This window comes from Siphateles boraxobius, unplaced genomic scaffold (assembly GCF_051911475.1).
Source record: "Siphateles boraxobius isolate OS27281-9 unplaced genomic scaffold, OSU_SipBor_1 89, whole genome shotgun sequence".
NCBI classification, from domain to species: Eukaryota; Metazoa; Chordata; class Actinopteri; order Cypriniformes; family Leuciscidae; genus Siphateles; species Siphateles boraxobius.
In genome coordinates this window covers 1,668,790-1,686,008 of record NW_027509218.1, presented here as the reverse complement: position 1 = coordinate 1,686,008, position 17,219 = coordinate 1,668,790, and the positions used below count along the sequence as shown (strand labels likewise).

Here is a 17,219-nt window from a genome sequence, read left to right as displayed (position 1 = left end):
CAGAAACGGGCTTGACTTACCCTGCTTTCTCAGGTTTGACTTGCCTCCCATTCTGAAACAGAAAACCCAGAGTTTCCCTCATTTCAGGGTTAACATACTCAGAGTTTTCACTTAACCTCCTTTCTGAAACAGGCCCCTGACCTAGTTAGAATTCATTATTTTGTGTCTGAAAATTCGGAACGCAGAGCCATCGCGCAGCTTTCCCCCACAGACATTTTGATAGTTGGTCAGCTAAATCAAACAGACGATTGCCAAATATGTAGGCTGGGTAGTTGTGGGTGAAGATGCGTAGTAAAATAATATGAGACTAATATTTCACAGAAGAAAGCCTTTCTAGGCTCTGCCCCGGTAATGTTTGTGTCGAGTTATTCGTTAGTCTGGTTGATGGGAAAGAGATGAAAAATAGCAATAAACGACGCTTTAAGAATCAGTACAACTACAGCGATGATGCTGCGCGAAACTGAGGAAACGGTACGATTTGATGTTTGGTTGACCAATCAGTGGAAACGGGCGTTTCAGCCACGTGCTTCACACAATACCAAAACAAACGTTTTTTTGTTTGAAAACAACAATGAATTTACTTCCATGTTGTTTTCTAAAGATTTTGCTTTGTTCAAAATTATTTGTAGGCTATGTTGTTTCCATCTTTAAAATCGCTTTCTGCAAATTCCGCTGAAGTTTCCTGGCAACATTCCTTGAACGGTCTTGATCTGAATTATGAATAAAAAAGATTGCAGTCTTTGAATCTAAAAGCCTGAACAATAACTATGCTATGTATGTACTGAAGGGGGTGGATTGGAATCCACTGCTGCTTCAATGTATATGTAATGATTGATTATAATTAAGGTATTAATCAATATTTTTCCTTCTAAATATCAAATGAGTTGAATGACTTCTCTGGAGATTTTACTTTATTTATATAAGTTACCATTGTGATTACTGAAATGTTCTTTTCATGTATTCTTTAATGTCTGTATTTGATATCTGAATGCAGTGCTTGCTTATTTAACCCAGCTTCCAGAAATGAAATAGGGACTTGTTTTGTGTTTGAGAAAGGTCTTCAATGTGTTTAAACATATAGGGGTCATTGAAGCCAATAGTTTAAGGGACCATTTCTTTGTTAAAGCCTTTCTTTCCAGTTAGACTAAAGTTTAGCTATCTTTGAGAGAAAGAACGCATTATCTTGATGTTTTGAGAGGACTCTCCTGTTTATAGTGAGAGCCTGGCCAAATCCAACCTTGGAAAAGCTGTGTGCCGGTGTGTGTGTGTGTTAGTCTTCTTGGTTACAGGTTAAGGAACCACTGGCATTATTGGAGATTGACTGAGTTGTTGTTCTGGACATGCTGGCGCCCAGCAACCCAAATCTGCGACCTGGAAGGTCATGACGTGCCTAACTTCAGCTGCATAATCGATGGAGATATGCTTCAGTCTATCTGTATATGTGTGGAAAATTACTGTGTTTATCTATTTCATAGCCAATGAGAATCATTCATCCTGTAAGCAATGACGTAGCTTAGACCTTGGAAATGGTATAACTGCTGTGATCTTTGTAACTGTAAGCGGGGCGGCCTACGAACTCCTGTGCGAGTATTGAAGCTGACTTCTGCTGATGAAACTGCAAACTATCTTCAGTAAATATTTTCTTTAATTTTTTATAATTCTGACTCTGGGTCTTCATTCTTCATATCTGGTTCTGGGTCTTTAACTGTACACCCCTTACAGTACGTTGAACTTTACTTAACACAATTGTGAAAATACATATTTACATGTTTCCTTTTATTGATTTATTTAGTCTTTAATTTTTATTATAATTTTTATTCATTGATGCTTTTTCATTATTTATTCATTTATTGATGCTTCACACTCCATCTCAGAAGGTGGCAGAAATGCAGTATACATTTGCTTGCCAACCGCCAATAAATCGAAAGAAGAAGAAGACAACCGCCTGCACAGTTAGCGGCGCTGTTTCGTTTAGTCTCTCGCAGACCTTACAAAGAAGAAAAACTCATTGGCGCCTTGTATTAATATAAACAGTTTGTGATATCTTTAAAATTATTTATTCAGACCTTCTAAACAGGTGAGTGATAATGCAGGAACGGGTAAAGACTTCCCATAGTGTCTCTTTCAGTGGGACTGATCAAAGACAAAAGCATCGTGAGCTTACAAATAAAGGTTGAAAAAAAAAAGTTGATCGTAGAGACCTTTGATGACAAGTTGTATATGGTTTTCTTAGGCTGATGGTTATGTTTTTGGGAAACGTAGCGCTGAAAAGTTAACACGAGCCTGATCCTAAATCTAAACCTTACTGTTACCAATATTTCTATCGTTAATGATTTTCAGTTACTAAAACCTAATGAAATAACAACATGATTGCAATTAAAAGCTCAAAGATGCAATCCAGTACATCACAGACATGGACTATGTGCCAAAACATAGTGAGCTGCCTACCTATACTACACGTTAGGCTACATCATTTGTGGCCTCTAATCTCAAACCCAAAAATACAGTTTAGTTCATCAGCTCATTTGAGGCAGGGTGAATATGCTTTATGTACTGGATGTTTATGTATACACTTATGTTTTTCGTTAGGTTAGTATGAGTGCTGAAGCTGCAGACCGGGAGGCGGTGACTGGCAGTCGGCCCTGCACCCCACCACAGACCTCCTGGTTTGAGTTTCTGCTTGATCCATCATTACTGGAGCAGCACTTACTGGGCCCTCATCCAGGTATTATGCACAAAAAATGGATCATGGAGCTGCTTGCTTGTAAATTAATTAGCACAGTGCTGCTCTTCAGACTATACAGGTGCTGGTCATGTAATTAGAATATCATCAAAAAGTTGATTTATTTCAGTAATTCCATTCAATAAGTCAAATTTGGATATTATATTCATTCATTACACAGACTGATATATTTCAAATGTTAATTTAATTTAATTGTCATGATCAAAACTGACAACTAATGAAAATCCCAAGTTCAGTATCTCCGAAAATTAGAATATTTCTTAAGACCAATACAAAAAAAGGATTTTTAGAAGTGTTGGCCGACTGAAAAGTATGAACATGAAAAGTATGAGCTTGTACAGCACTCAATACTTGGTTGGGGCTCCTTTTGCCTGAATTACTGCAGCAATGCGGCATGGCATGGAGTCGATCAGTCTGTGGCACTGCTCAGGTGTTATGAGTGCCCAGGTTGCTCTGTTAGTGGCCTTCAGCTCTTCTGCATTGTACTTCCTCTTCACAATACCCCACAGATTTTCTATAGGGTTAAGGTCAGGCGAGTTTGCTGGCCAATTAAGAACAGGGATACCATGGTCCTTAAACCAGGTACTGGTCGCTTTGGCACTGTGTGCAGGTGCCAAGTCCTGTTGGAAAATTAAGTCTGCATCTCCATAAAGTTGGTCAGCAGCAGGAAGCATGAAGTGCTCTAAAACTTCCTTGTAGACGGCTGCGTTGACCTTGGACCTCAGAAAACACCAGCAGATGACATGTGACCCCAAACCATCACTAACTGTGGAAACTTTACTCTAGACTTCAAGCAACGTGGATTCTGTACCTCTGCTCTCTTCCTCCAGACTCTGGGACCTTGATTTCCAAAGGAAATGCAAAATTTACTTTCATCAGAGAGCATAACTTTGGACCACTCAGCAGCAGTCCAGTCCTTTTTGTCTTTAGCCCAGGCGAGACGCTTCTGACGCTGTGTCTTGTTCAAGAGTGGCTTGACACAAGGAATGCGACAGCTGAAACCCATGTCTTGCATACGTCTGTGCGTGGTGGTTCTTGAAGCACTGACTCCAGCTGCTGTCCACTCTTTGTGAATCCCCCCACATTTTTGAATGGGTTTTGTTTCACAATCCTCTCCAGGGTGCGGTTATCCCTATTGTTTGTAGTGTTGTCACGATACTAGAATTTCTAACTTCGATACGATAATTTGAAAAATATCGATATTTGATACCATTTTCGATACCACGGAGAAAAAAAACTGCCACAATATTAAGGGGGCATTTTTTTTTATTTAAAGCTAAATATAAACAATGAGTCTAGAACATGACAATGAGGTATATTTTACATGAACTAAAATGTCCTGAGGTAGTGCACTTATTCAAAAGCCTCTCAGATTGCCATGCATTCAAAAACCAATAAAGTGCAAGTAAAAAAAAAGTGCGATGACTGACAGCCAATGAGAGAGCAAGATACAGGACAGCAGGATTTTCAGGGAGGAGTTATAGACCAGAATATCAGTATTTTAATAGATAGGCCTATATTTACAATTATATCAAACAGAAACAAAGCACAAACATTTGCATGACCAGCAGCAAGAGCAGGACATTTGCAAAATTATTTATTTACCCCCAACTCTCTTTGCAAAACACAGTCCTTGCTCCCCTCGTCTTCCCAACCATTTCCTCCTGCATAAACCGTTTATTTTTCTCATTTTCGCTGCAAATCAGCGCACAGACAATTTGGATCGCAATCTTCTTGTAGGCTATCATTTTTAATAACAAATTCAGTGTCGCGCGAGAACTCCGGTCTCACGCATGCTGATCTTCCGTTATTGCCTTATCACTTCTCGCGTTTGTTTGGTTGTGAAACGTAGTTTGCGGACCAGGCAGAAGTTGTTGGCGATTCTTTCTTTTGTAAAGTCATGCAGTGTGAAACCTCCCATCGCCGATCCATTGTGCAGTGTGAACACAGCAGCAACTGAATGTTACCCCAGATAGTCATGCAGTGTGAAAACAACAGTGACCCGATTATTTTGAAAATCGTGCAGTCTGAACTCGGCATTACTTGAAAAGTCTAGGGTGCTTTCACACCAACTCGGAACGGAATGGGCACGGTTCGCATGAAAAATCGCTAATTATGTAAACGCTGTCTGTCATGCGGACCCGGTTGCACACTGGGGTACCAAACCCGAGACTGCCTGGATGAGGTGCGCTGAGTTCGGTTGCACTCGAACCGTGCCGCGGCTCGCGTGAATGTGAAAGGATCACGGACTCGGGTGCGCACTTGTTCAGGAAGTAACCTGCGCATGCTTTTTAGCTGATTATGATGTATTTAGTTAAATAAAACACATGTAAGGGATGATAGTGTTGATAATTTACCTTGGATAAGAGCGAGAGTGAGTCTGCAGTGTATTCGCACACACACAGCGCGTGGACTCAGGGCAACAAATTAATGGAAATCCACTGTCTCCTCCGTTTGCAATCAGCAAAAAGCCAAATGCGACACACAGTAAACGGGTGTTGTTCACTTAGCTGTGCATAATAGCACCAAATAAAATAAAAAAAACACTATATATTAACCCGCGTTCTGTTTTCTATCATGCGTCGTGCACGTTTGCGATGACGTAAGATACACGGAACCACACGATAGAATCAAGTTTTGAACTGTATGGAATAACTGTTATATTTGCAATGCATTGAGCACAACATAAACATTATGTGAATAGAATACTGTTCCTGTATTCTCAATAAAAGGCAAATTATAAACATTTTTGTTGATTTATTTGAAACTTAATAAATATCATGTAAAAATATAGATTATTGAATCGAATCGTATCGCGGGGAATTCTGAAGTATCGAAAATAATCAAATCGTTGGCTTAAGAAATCGGTATCGTATCGAATCGTCATGTAGGCTACGATTTACACCCCTAGTGTGGTGATTGTCAACGCACCTTTGGAGAGAAGTGAAAGTGACAGCTCGGCTAGTATGGATACTTTGGGAAATTAGTATTGGTACCGTTCCGATATTTCAGTATCGATATTTTTGACAACACTAATTGCTTGTACACTTTTTTTCTACCACATCTTTTCCTTCACTTCACCTTTCTATTAATGTGCTTGGACACAGAGCTCTGTGAACAGCCAGCCTCTTTAGCAATGACCTTTTGTGTCTTGCCCTCCTTGTGCAAGATGTCAATGGTCGTCTTTTGGACAGCTGTCAAGTCAGCAGTCTTCCCCATGATTGTGTAGACTACAGAACTAGACTGAGAGACCATTTAAAGGCCTTTGCATGTGTTTTGAGTTAATTGACCTATAGCTAAGTCACGCCCCCAAACGCGATGAGAAAATCACAGTGCGCATAGCTACCCTAATTAGGGCTGTAGTACTCGACCGCTTTTCTATGATCTCGGACTTGCTGGTATTCGGACTCGGACTTGTCGCGGTCTCGGCCACTGGTCTTGTCAAATATGGCTTTTGGTCTCGACCGAGTCCAGGTGTCTTTATCATGTTCCCAGTAAGCACACATAAAAGCCATTTATATGCGCGCCGTTTATTTGCTCTGGTGTGAGCCGCGATTTGCTCCAGAACCAGCCATTATTTCTCCTTTTCACAATATTCTAATTTACTGAGATACTGATTTGGGGTTTTTTATTAGTTGTCAGTTACAATCATCAAAATTTAAAGGAATGAACACTTGAAATATATCAGTCTGTGTGTAATGACTGAATATAATATCCAAATTTCACTTTTTGAATGGAATTACTGAAATCAACTTTTTGATGATATTCTAATTATATGACCAGCACCTGTATTCATATTTAAAGGGTTAGTTCACCCAAAAATGAAAATTCTGTCATTACTTACTCCCCCTCGTGTTGTTCCAAACCCGTAAGACTTTCGTTCATCTTCAGAAAAAAAATTAAGATTTTTTTATGAAATCTGAGAGTTTTCTGTCCCCTCTACGCAACTGAAACTTTGATGCTTCAAAAAGTTTAGAAAGATATTTAATTAATTAATTAATAATATGAATTGAACCATTTAGTCCAAATTTTCTGAAGCGACTCAATTGCTTTATATGATGAACTGATTGAATTTTAGGCTTTTATTCATATATAAATATTGATCTCCAAATATTAACAGAAGCTCAACCAAACCTCTTTGATGCGTGAGAACAAACCTCATTTGTTCTTGCTGAAGCTCAAAAGTGCTGCGTAACACGAGAATGAACCTCAATAGTTCTTGAATCTGTTGGTTTACTGCAACTGATGTGTGAGTTGATGAATGTTCATGTGTATAAAAGCCTAAATTCAATGTTCATCATATAATATAAAGCATTTGAGTCTCATCAGTAAGTTTTGGACTAAACTGAGAAAACTCAATTCATATGGAATAGTTTTACGATGTCTTTCTGAACTTTTTGAAGCGTCAAGTTTCAGTTGCAAAGCTGTCAATGGAGGGACAGAAAGCTCTCATATTTCATCAAAAAGATCTTCAGTTGTTTCCTGAAGATGAACGAAAGTCTTACGGGTTTGGAACGACATGGGTGAGTAATTAACGACATAGTTTTCAGTTTTGGGTGAACTATCCCTTTAATTAAATAGCAGCCTTTTGCAATTTGATGAGTGCCCAATGCTATATTCCTATTTTGATTATAGTTGAAAGATACTTTGCCAATGTACTGTCACAAAACACAATGTTAGAGATCTTTGATGTTACCATGAGAAGTTTAAAATAGTTTGGGTTCATTTTATGTAACCGTGGCAGGACAATGTAAGTAAACCAAATGTCGGAAAGACAAAGAAATCCTCTAACGTTGTTCGAAGAATATTGCATATTATTAGGACTTTACTGTAGTAAATATAAGTGCACTGTATGTCACACTGTATGGTCAGCTTGTTAACTTGTCTTCATGTCTGCTTAATGTTTCAGCTGATGTCAAATTAGTTTTAACCCCCCCCCTGCAACTATATGTCATATACAGCAGTCCACTTTTTCACCATCCAAATCTATTCTTTATTGAAAAAAATCAAGTCCTGCCTTATAGTTATTGAATGAGCTGTTTTACTTGGATACATCGTGTCAAAATACAGAAGTAAAATTATCTGCAAATGCTCTTTTATGTTGACAGTTTCCACAGGTCCTCATGTCAACAAAGAATAAAGTTAAGATAATCTTAGTTTCCTAAGATGAGATTCAGAATTGAATTGTACATGTTTTCCACAGATCCATCTCCTGTTCAGCTCATCATTCAGTTTTTTGAGCAAGCCTCCAAACCATCTGTGAATGAGCAGAACCAGGTCCAGCCACCAGTGGACAACCGGAGGAACCGCACACTGAAGCTAATGGCACTTAAGGTTGCCGCCCACCTGAGATGGGACCTGAACATACTAGAGAAAGGGTGAGTGAATATAAAATATTTGATTTAGTGTTATTTTTTATTTTTTTTAGGTTTATAGCAAGTTTACAAATTTAGAACAGCCACAGTGTTTGGCCATTGTAACAGTGATTTCCACTTACATTTTCTTAAAGAGTCATATGATGCTTTTGTGTGTGTATAAGATCTGCAAAGTTTCTTCTCCAGACCTGCCAAAAAGCCTTGTTCGAAGTCCGGATATTACTTCCTCAAATGTCTGCCCCACAATGCAAAATATTAGCAGGCCTGATAGCGCTCCGGCGCCACGCCGGATTTCCGGCGTAACGTTACAGACGTGTCTGAAAAAAAAAAAAAAGCAACAGCAAAAGAAGCGGAGTTCGACCAATCATAGCGCTGGGTTCATTCCTCAAATAGCAAGCGGGTATGATTAAAAGATGCGTAAGGCCTATCATTAAAAAGAGACTGAAAGTCGAGAGCAATAAAGAAGTCTGCTCGATCCCGCTTCCACTCCCGCGGCCGCCTCTGACTGAGTTCATGAGCGAGGACAGTAGGCCTAGGCTAGAGGTAGTCACGGTACTTCTGACTCCTGAAGGTAAACGGGCTGGGGTGGATGTGGAAAGTTGAAGTATTGTATTGAGTTAACTTAATCTGGATTCTATTATCACACGGAGTGATCGCAATCGCATGGATTATCTTAAAATACTCCGTCATTCATGTCATTCAGATAAGATGAAGACATCATACAGCCATGCAAATTATAAAAAGCTTAAGTATTGATGAACAATAAATCTAAATAAAATTAAAATCGCTATGGCTTACTGATTATGAAAGTGCTGTGATCTGTGGATTAATTTACTGATAAGCGCGAGTCTGCAAACAGGCGTTTATTTATTCATTCTCAGTGTTGAGAAACGTAGCCTGCATGTGTTACGTTATTGTGTTATGATAACTAAAGTACCTAATTAAGTTACATAATAATTTTGTATGAAAACAAGCGCGTTACTTGTGGATAAGAAACCGTTGTATCAGTGCTGCACAAGCTCTCGCTCTCACAAACACAGCGCACAGAGAGAGATGATAATTGTAAAATGAAAATTGACGAACTGTTTTGTTCTTGGTTGTTTTTTTTTCCTGTCAAAATTCCAGAAAGCATTTTTTATTATCCATCCCGTATTTTTAAAATTCGTTAAATGCCGGACGTTTTACTATTAACACAGCTCTATGTCAGATTCTTCTAACATATAGGCTACTTTATATTCTTTTTAGAATAAGTGATTCGTTTTGCTCAGAGCCGAACGGCTCTGGTTTTGCTATTTATTGGTCCTGTGACAGGACTCATGTCTATTCATTGTCAACTATTTTCTACAAGTATGTTTGTATTGGCTAACGTTTATTCAGCTAATGCGTGTCCTGTTTACAATGTGCAATGTTCAAATGCAAAGACAGCACGGCACAAATAAAAGCCCTTTTTTCTTTTCTTTTTATCAAGTAGGCTATCATATTTGGATATAGAACTATCTTATATTTACAAATGTTTTTTTTTTACTGTTTTCTAGGTTTTTTTTAATTTTAGACTAGTTGACCAGCACACATTATTTTGCAATGCAATATTAATCATGAAAAAAATACATTGCAGTGCAAGTGAAATTTAGGATTTGGGTCGAATTCAAAAAACTTTAGAAGTCAAGAATTTTGAAGATAGGCATGTGTTTGTGTGTGCCTTGCATTCTCAAAAAATAATGACAAAAATATATGACAACAATATAAGACTAGAAGAACAATCGCTCATCACTTTGTGTCAGAAATTAGTGGAGGATAAACTTGCCCTTACGCATCTGTCCCAGGGAAAAAAGTTCAGGCTCAGGATTTTTTTCTACTATCACCCCTGTATTAGTATAATGCCCGCCCAAAGCTATACATACAGAAAGTAGACGGCTTCAGTGAATTGTGGTGTTGTCACCATTTCGAGGACACGCTTTGTGTTTCGATGCAAAAGCAAAACCCCTTTGTTTGGCTTTGCGAAAATGGATGAACTTAGATACCAGTGGTTAAGATTTATTTATATTTCTGTTACTGAGCAGTACATCCCAAAAGTTAGCTTGTGTACAGTTCATTTTGCCCAGCTGCTGCACATTTTCTCTTAATTAGAAATATACACTTCAGTGTATATTACCACTGTTAAACGTTCTCCTGAAGTCGTGCTTGCAAAGTTGTTTCCGAGCAAACTGCTTGATCATCCGCATTTTCAGAATCTTACTCTGGCTCGAACTGATACGGTAATACATACAACATCATTACTTTGTGTTTACAGTTGCTTTAGAAGCCTTGGAAGCTGAAGATTGTGATTGTTAAGGGGCGTTACATTTCTTGCACACGCTTGAGGTTTTTGACCAATCACGAGCCACTGGGTCTGCTGGCCAGAGCACTCTGGACTTTTTGAAGAAGAGAGTTTGGGTGCTTCTCAATTCTTATTTGCGTATCCTCCTTTCCTTCCTCGCTTCCTTTCCCCAGAGGAATTTAATCAAGTGAAATGATATATCCTCACTTCAAAGCGTTGTCAAGTAATGATAACTCTACACTGCTGTATTTAGCTTGCACGTCAGATTCTTGAACATTAGAGAGAATTATTTATATTGTAATAGTTTCAACCTCCACAAAATAACACAATTGTCTGCATTTTTTTATATTAACAGTTATTATTATCAATTAATTATTCCCAATTATTAACTGCTTTTTATTTGTTGTATAGTATTACAGTTTGTTTAAATTTCTTGTGTTTTGATATAATTCTGCAACTGTCCCACTACACTTGTTGTAATTTAACATACACCACAGTGAGACAGTTCAAAATGTTATTAATATTAACATATTAACCCCTGCAGGCATTAACTACAAATACCATGTAATCAACACATCAAAACGAATTAACTACAGGCCTACATTAAAGTTATTATCTATTAACCAATAAACGAGGCATTAATTTAAAAATTAAAAGCAACAAACCATTAAAATCAAGAAAATTAAATAAACGTAATTAACTTTGCCTTTAATTTCGATGATTAACGTACTTTTCAGCACTGTCAAACTTCGAACCCACATTTACAATAACTTAATGCTTAATACTCACATTTATGTGTGCTTGTATTCTCTGCCATGGTTAGGACTTGGTGCAGATGTGAAGGGGGAGGAGAATTTATAAGTGCGTCACGTTTAGTTGATAAAACACTTCCGCAAAGGATACACCTGTGTATCCTTGCTCATGACTCCTCAGGAAGCCTCCGCGACTCCTCGCGGTGCAATTAGAGAGTTAAGATGTCCTACAAGATAGCTATTCTATTACACCCAATAAATAATATAAATATTTTTAAAATAGCATAATTTTCCTTTAAGAAAATGTAAAGACTGTGTTGGACATTGATATAAAGTTTCTTGTTTTGTCTTTCTGTTTGAATCACAGTTTGACCATCCCTGTACTCAATATGTTATTGAATGAGCTTCTGTGTGTCAGTCGAGTTCCTCCTGGAGTTAAACATGTGGATCTGGACTTGTCCACCCTGCCGCCCACCACAGCTATGGCCGTGCTCATCTACAACAGATGGTCAGTGTGGCGTTCATTTGTTATATCACAGCTTTGGCAGGGTTAGGTATCTATTTATAATATACTGAACAAAATTATAAACACAACACTTGTTTTTGCCCCCATTTTTCATGAGCTGACCTCAAAGATCTAAGACTTTTTCTATGTACTCAAAAGGCCTATTTCTTTAAAATATTGTTCACAAATCTGTCTAAATCTGTGTTAGTGAGCACTTCTCCTTTGCCGAGATAATCCATCCACCTCACAGGTGTGGCATATCAGGTTGCTGATTATACAGCATGATCGCACAGGTGTGCCTTAGGCTGGCCACAATAAAAGGCCACTTTAAAATATGAAGTTTTTCTGTTTGGGGGGGGTCTGAAAACCAGTATGAACTTAGATACCAGTATCTGGTGTGATCACCATTTGCCTCATGCAGTGCAACATATATGATTGAAACTAGGGGTGTGCAATATCACGATTTTTGGGAATGAAATATTAAAATGTCTCCATGATCTGCTTTTGAAGAAATATCGTAGTATCGTCGTGCTATAGATTCTATCAGTTGCAGTTCTGGCACCTCTGTCTCAACATATTGTACAAAGCGACTTACATTCACATCACATGATGTGTGACAATTCAAATTCATTATTTGCATGTGCTTTAAAGCCTTGCTGGTTAAACATTTAATTCATGTGCTGATGCGCTGTTTTAATATGTGTTTTTCTGAGCGCATACACTGGCAAACAGCGGCTGATTACTGGACTAAGTTATCTTTCGAGTCTTATTGCGCCAAAACTTTCAAATACACACAAGGTTTACATAGACACTTTTGGTTACATGTCTAAAGTGTAAGCAAAAGTAAACATTTGAGGGAAAATCAGATGCATTTCTGTATATTAGTTGCATGCAGGTCTTAAAGTGACGGCAGCTTAATAGTCAACGTACTCTGTTACTAACGTAACCTCGGTTCTCTCTAGAGAGGGAACGAGTACTGCGTAATATCTTACGCCAAGGGGAAAACCTCTTTTCCATGAGATATTGAAGCCCAAAATTATCCTTAATTTTGAATGAATGTAAAACGCTGTGCGGCAGCATGCAGACATAGGCAAGACAGGCCTATTGCGCGCCTATTGGCTGCCCTGCAGCAACAGCAGCAGCCTATCGAGAGAGGCCCTGCGTGACGTGATATCCAATGGGGGCGCTTCGGGCCCATTACGTCACGTCCCGCCAGAATAGGCGTGGCCTTGGCCTATAAATATACTCGACAGGCTGATACAAACTGGTTTTCATCACTGAAGCGAACCAGCGCTGTTGCATGCACGACAATGATGGCATTCTGATACCCCGGGAAGCTTTGCCCACGCATCTGCGTTAATAGCTAGAGGTAGAATGAAATCCGGGCTCGCTCATAGCGGTGGCCGCAGAGCTTCGGTGTGCTGAAACATAAACAATGTGCTTACAGTGTGCGAGGCGGGGGGCGCGCCGATCACGGTGGGCAGCCTGGTCGCGCTCGATTTCTCTATGACAGATTGTGGAGAGAGAGCGAGCTGAACAAACCCCGTGGGGTTGAGCGTGTCTGTGAGCGAATGTGGGCACGGGAGAGCAGGCACACTCACTGTACTGAGAACACCGTCGGCTTGTGCTGACTGAATGTGTGTTGGTTTCATTTTTACAGAAACCGTCGGACACGCATTGTGTAGTATTTGTGGGCACTGTGTCGTGGGCACCTTCACTACATTTTTTGCACAATCGACATGAGTCGATTTTATTTGTGCTAGCACTGAACTGTGGCGGGCTGTGTCTGTGTGTGGGAATGGGCACTGAGACGTGGGCATTCTTATAACACTTATAACACAATCGGCCGTGGCCGGAATTCCAGAAAATACTCTTTTTTTGGGGATTTATCTGGGTCGCCGTAAAAATGGTGTTTGTGTGCAGGCAAGCGGGCTGTGGTACCGGCTTGTTTACTGCAAAATACACTGGAACAGTCAGATTGTTTGGAACTGAACGAGCGAGAAGTTTCGGTGGATTCTGGCCGCGGCGAGACTTAAACACCGTGGGCCTTAGCTGACTGAATGTGTGTTGGTTTCTTTTACAGAAAACGTGGCACATGCAGTGTGTAGTGTTTGTGGGCACTGGGTTGTGGGCACATTCACTACATTTAATGCACAATTGACATGATTCGATCTCATTTGTGCGAGCCCTGCACTGTGGCGGGCTGTGTTTGTGTGTAGAAATGAACACTGGGCTGTGGGCATTTTTATTACACTCATTACACCATCGGCTGTGGCGGGAATACCAGAAAATACAGTGCTTATGTGATTTTTCAGGGTCGCCGTGGAAACGGCATTTGTGTGCAGGCAAGCGGGCCATGTGTTTTTTTTTTTTTCAATTGCTGTCCATCGTGTCCGATGACGACTTCCTTCTAATTAGATTTCTCCACAGAGTCCTGTTTTTTGCTTGGCGATCCCAGCTGCCTAGTGGGATCTGTTTTGCTGCAAAATACACTGGAACAGTCGCATTTTCTTGGAACTGAACGAGGGAAAAGTTTGGGTGTCAGTCTGGACATGGTGAGACTAAATTTTATCTGCTGCTAGAGCTGGGATTGAACACGGGTCTCCCGTGTGAAGGCTTTGGGTTTTGCCACTGAGCCACAGGAGGGAATGACAAAAGCTTAAATTAGCCCGAGCACATAATAGAGGGTCATCACAGTTTTGTGTGTGTCGGCGTTTGTTTGTTGGCGGCGTGCGGCGGCCGTTGTCTGTCAGTGAGCGACTCGACTGAAGCTCGTGAAGCTGGCGAGCGAACCGGCGAGCTTTCACGGGCTGGAGAAGGCTCGGGGACACCCTGAGTACGGCGCGGCACTACAGCGGGCGGGAGTGCAGACTCTGAGAAAAAATGCCAGGCGAGTCCTTAGAGTCACCATGGCAATAGCTCGCTCAGCGAGTGCGAGAGCTGCATGATCCTTACCCAGGCGGGAAACGCAGATGAAATAGTGGTCCCCGTCGCTGAGTGCGGCTCGGCACGGGCCACAGGAACAAAGCATCTTTAAAAAGACACTGCTCTTTTAGAGAGAGAGTGAGAGTTGCGACGGCGAACACACTCTCAGCAGAGTAAAAGGATATTGATGCCGGAAAGCTGAGCAGGTACGGTGGCTGAAGGCGGCGAGGTGAAGGCCAGCGGTTTTACCCCTAAAATCCACTGGATCCGTCTACGGCGAGGAACGTCAGCGCCACGTTTTTGATGCGTCCCTAGCTCGGCGTCAAAGTCCACTGGAAGTGTCTCAGACGCGTTTCAGCAGCGGAGCGTTGGTGACTTCTTCATTTTTACTCAGAATCGGAGCGTTGTTTATTTGTTGTTCATTTGTCCTCTTTTGTCTCAGGAGTGGACAGTTGTTCTAACTTATTGATTTTTTTTTTCAGTTTTCCTCTTTGTGCTTCTACAAGGTGTTTTATTTTGAAAATCGACCGGATCCTCTATGCCGTTCTGTGTCTGACTTCCTGCCCGGTACAATGTTCGACGCGGCAAGCGGCGAAAATAGACCTGCTACCTATTTTCTGCGGAGCGGAGAGACTCTTCTGGGAAGCTTCTGAGACGCGCTGCGTCCGCAGCTGGTGGACTTAAGAGCATTGACTATAATGGCCGCGATTAGCTCCGGCATCCGCGACGCTGACGTTTCGCGCCGTAGACGGATCCAGTGGATTTTAGGGGTTAGGCTTGAAGGCTCGTACCGCAGAAGGCTTACAGTCAGACGGCGCGGCTTCTCACTCCGGATCCAGTGATGCGTGAGCTTCGCTGAAGAGATGAAAATCAGTTTGTCTGTTGCCGCAGGGCAGCCAATAGGCGTGCGAGCCATCTATGGGACATTAATTAAAAATTAAGGATAATTTTTGGCTTCAATATCTTGTGGAAAAGAGGTTTTCCCCATAGCGTAAGATATTACGCAGTACGAGAGATGCTCTCGTAAGAGAACGTGCTATTCATAGGGGTAGTTTCAATCATGAAAATTGTCTTTATTTACTCACTCTAATATTGTTTCAAACCTGTATTAATTTCTTTGTTCTGCTGAACACACAAAAGAAGATATTTAGGAGAATGTGGGTACCCAAATAGTTGCTGGTCCCCAGTGACTTCCATAGTATATTTTTTTCCTACTATGGCAGTCAGTGGGGACCAGCAACTGTTTGCTTACCTACGTTCTTCAAAATATCAACTGAAGAAAGAAACTCATTCGGGTTTTAAACAGCTATAGGGAGTAATTGATGACAGAATTTTCGTTTTTTGGGGAACGATCCCTTTAATGTTAATAAAACAACTAAAGACAAAGAAAATCACTCGCTGTCCCTTGACTGAACAACTTTAATACAGTAGCTTGAGATCTAATAAATGTATAATTTATACATTGAAGTCTGTAGTGATTTATTTATTTGTTCATTCAATTACTTGAATGCTAATGTTAAATACACCTAGCTGAAAAAAATAAAGCACTGTTTATTTCATTTGTATATCATGCTGTGTATATGTAATGTGTCTTTTTATTTTTCAATAACAAAGATAAAATAATAGCTACGATTTTTATCTTTGCCACTTTGGCCTAAATGTCTGCCATTGTTTTTTATTTAATATTTTGTTACCTTGTAAGGCTTTGTTTTTAAAATGGGGAAATTAGTTTGGCTGTAATGCTCAGCCAAAATGGTAAAAACCAACATGGAAAAGAATCGTGATAAAAATCGTGGATCGTGACTTTCCTGGAAAAATCGTGATATGATATTTTTGCCATATCGCCCACCCCTAATTGAAACTTTTGACAAGTAATTTCCGTTTAGCCCTTTTTAGAATAAAAGCGGCCATCTAGATGAGAAGTTTAAATTCTGAGCACCTGCATTCTCAGCAAGCTGCATATTTTAATAATAATAATAATAATAATAATTAGTTACATTTATATAGCGCTTTTTCTGTGACCTCAAAGCGCTTTACATAGAAGGGGGAATCTCCTCAACCACCACCAATGTGCAGCATCCACCTGGATGATGCGACGGCAGCCATATTCCACCAGCTTACTGGTGGAGAGGAGACTGATGAAGCCAATCAGTATATGGGGATGATTAGGAGGCCATGATGGACAGAGGCCAAGGGGCAAATTTGGCCAGGATGCCGGGGCTACACCCCTACTCTTTATCGAAGGACATCCTGGGATTTTTTATGACCACAGAGAGTCAGGAACTCGGTTTAACGTCTCATCCGAAAGACGGTGCTTTTTGACAGTATAGTGTCCCCATCTATATACTGGGGCATTAGGACCCACACAGACCACAGGGTGAGCACCCCCTGCTGGCCTCACTAACACCTCTTCCAGCATCAACCTTGTTTTCCCAGGAGGTCTCCCATCCAGGTACTAACCAGGCTCAGCCCTGCTTAGCTTCAGTGGGCAACCAGTCTTGGGCTACAGGGTGATATGGCTGCTTATGATATGATGATATGCTGCTATGGGTGATTTAGCCGCGTCTTTGTTTACGCATATGACGTAATCATGTAAAATGAC

General features: G+C 40.5%; 1 protein-coding gene across 4 annotated transcripts in view; it reads left to right on the top strand.

Annotated features, from left to right (window-relative positions):
• Window positions 1-201: 201 nt before the first annotated feature.
• Window positions 202-17,219, top strand: part of ints8 (integrator complex subunit 8) — a 101,053-nt gene continuing 84,035 nt past the window's right edge. The window contains exons 1-4 of one of the 4 annotated variants that reach the window (XM_077222539.1): window positions 202-222; window positions 2,590-2,725; window positions 7,947-8,121; window positions 11,555-11,695. In XM_077222539.1, the coding sequence (XP_077078654.1) occupies window positions 2,596-2,725; window positions 7,947-8,121; window positions 11,555-11,695 (446 nt within the window). In that variant the 5' untranslated portion in view covers window positions 202-222; window positions 2,590-2,595. Of the gene's footprint in view, window positions 223-274; window positions 349-1,918; window positions 2,078-2,589; window positions 2,726-7,946; window positions 8,122-11,554; window positions 11,696-17,219 lie in introns of those variants that run through there. The other 3 variants (XM_077222538.1, XM_077222537.1, XM_077222540.1) reach the window with 3 other exon arrangements.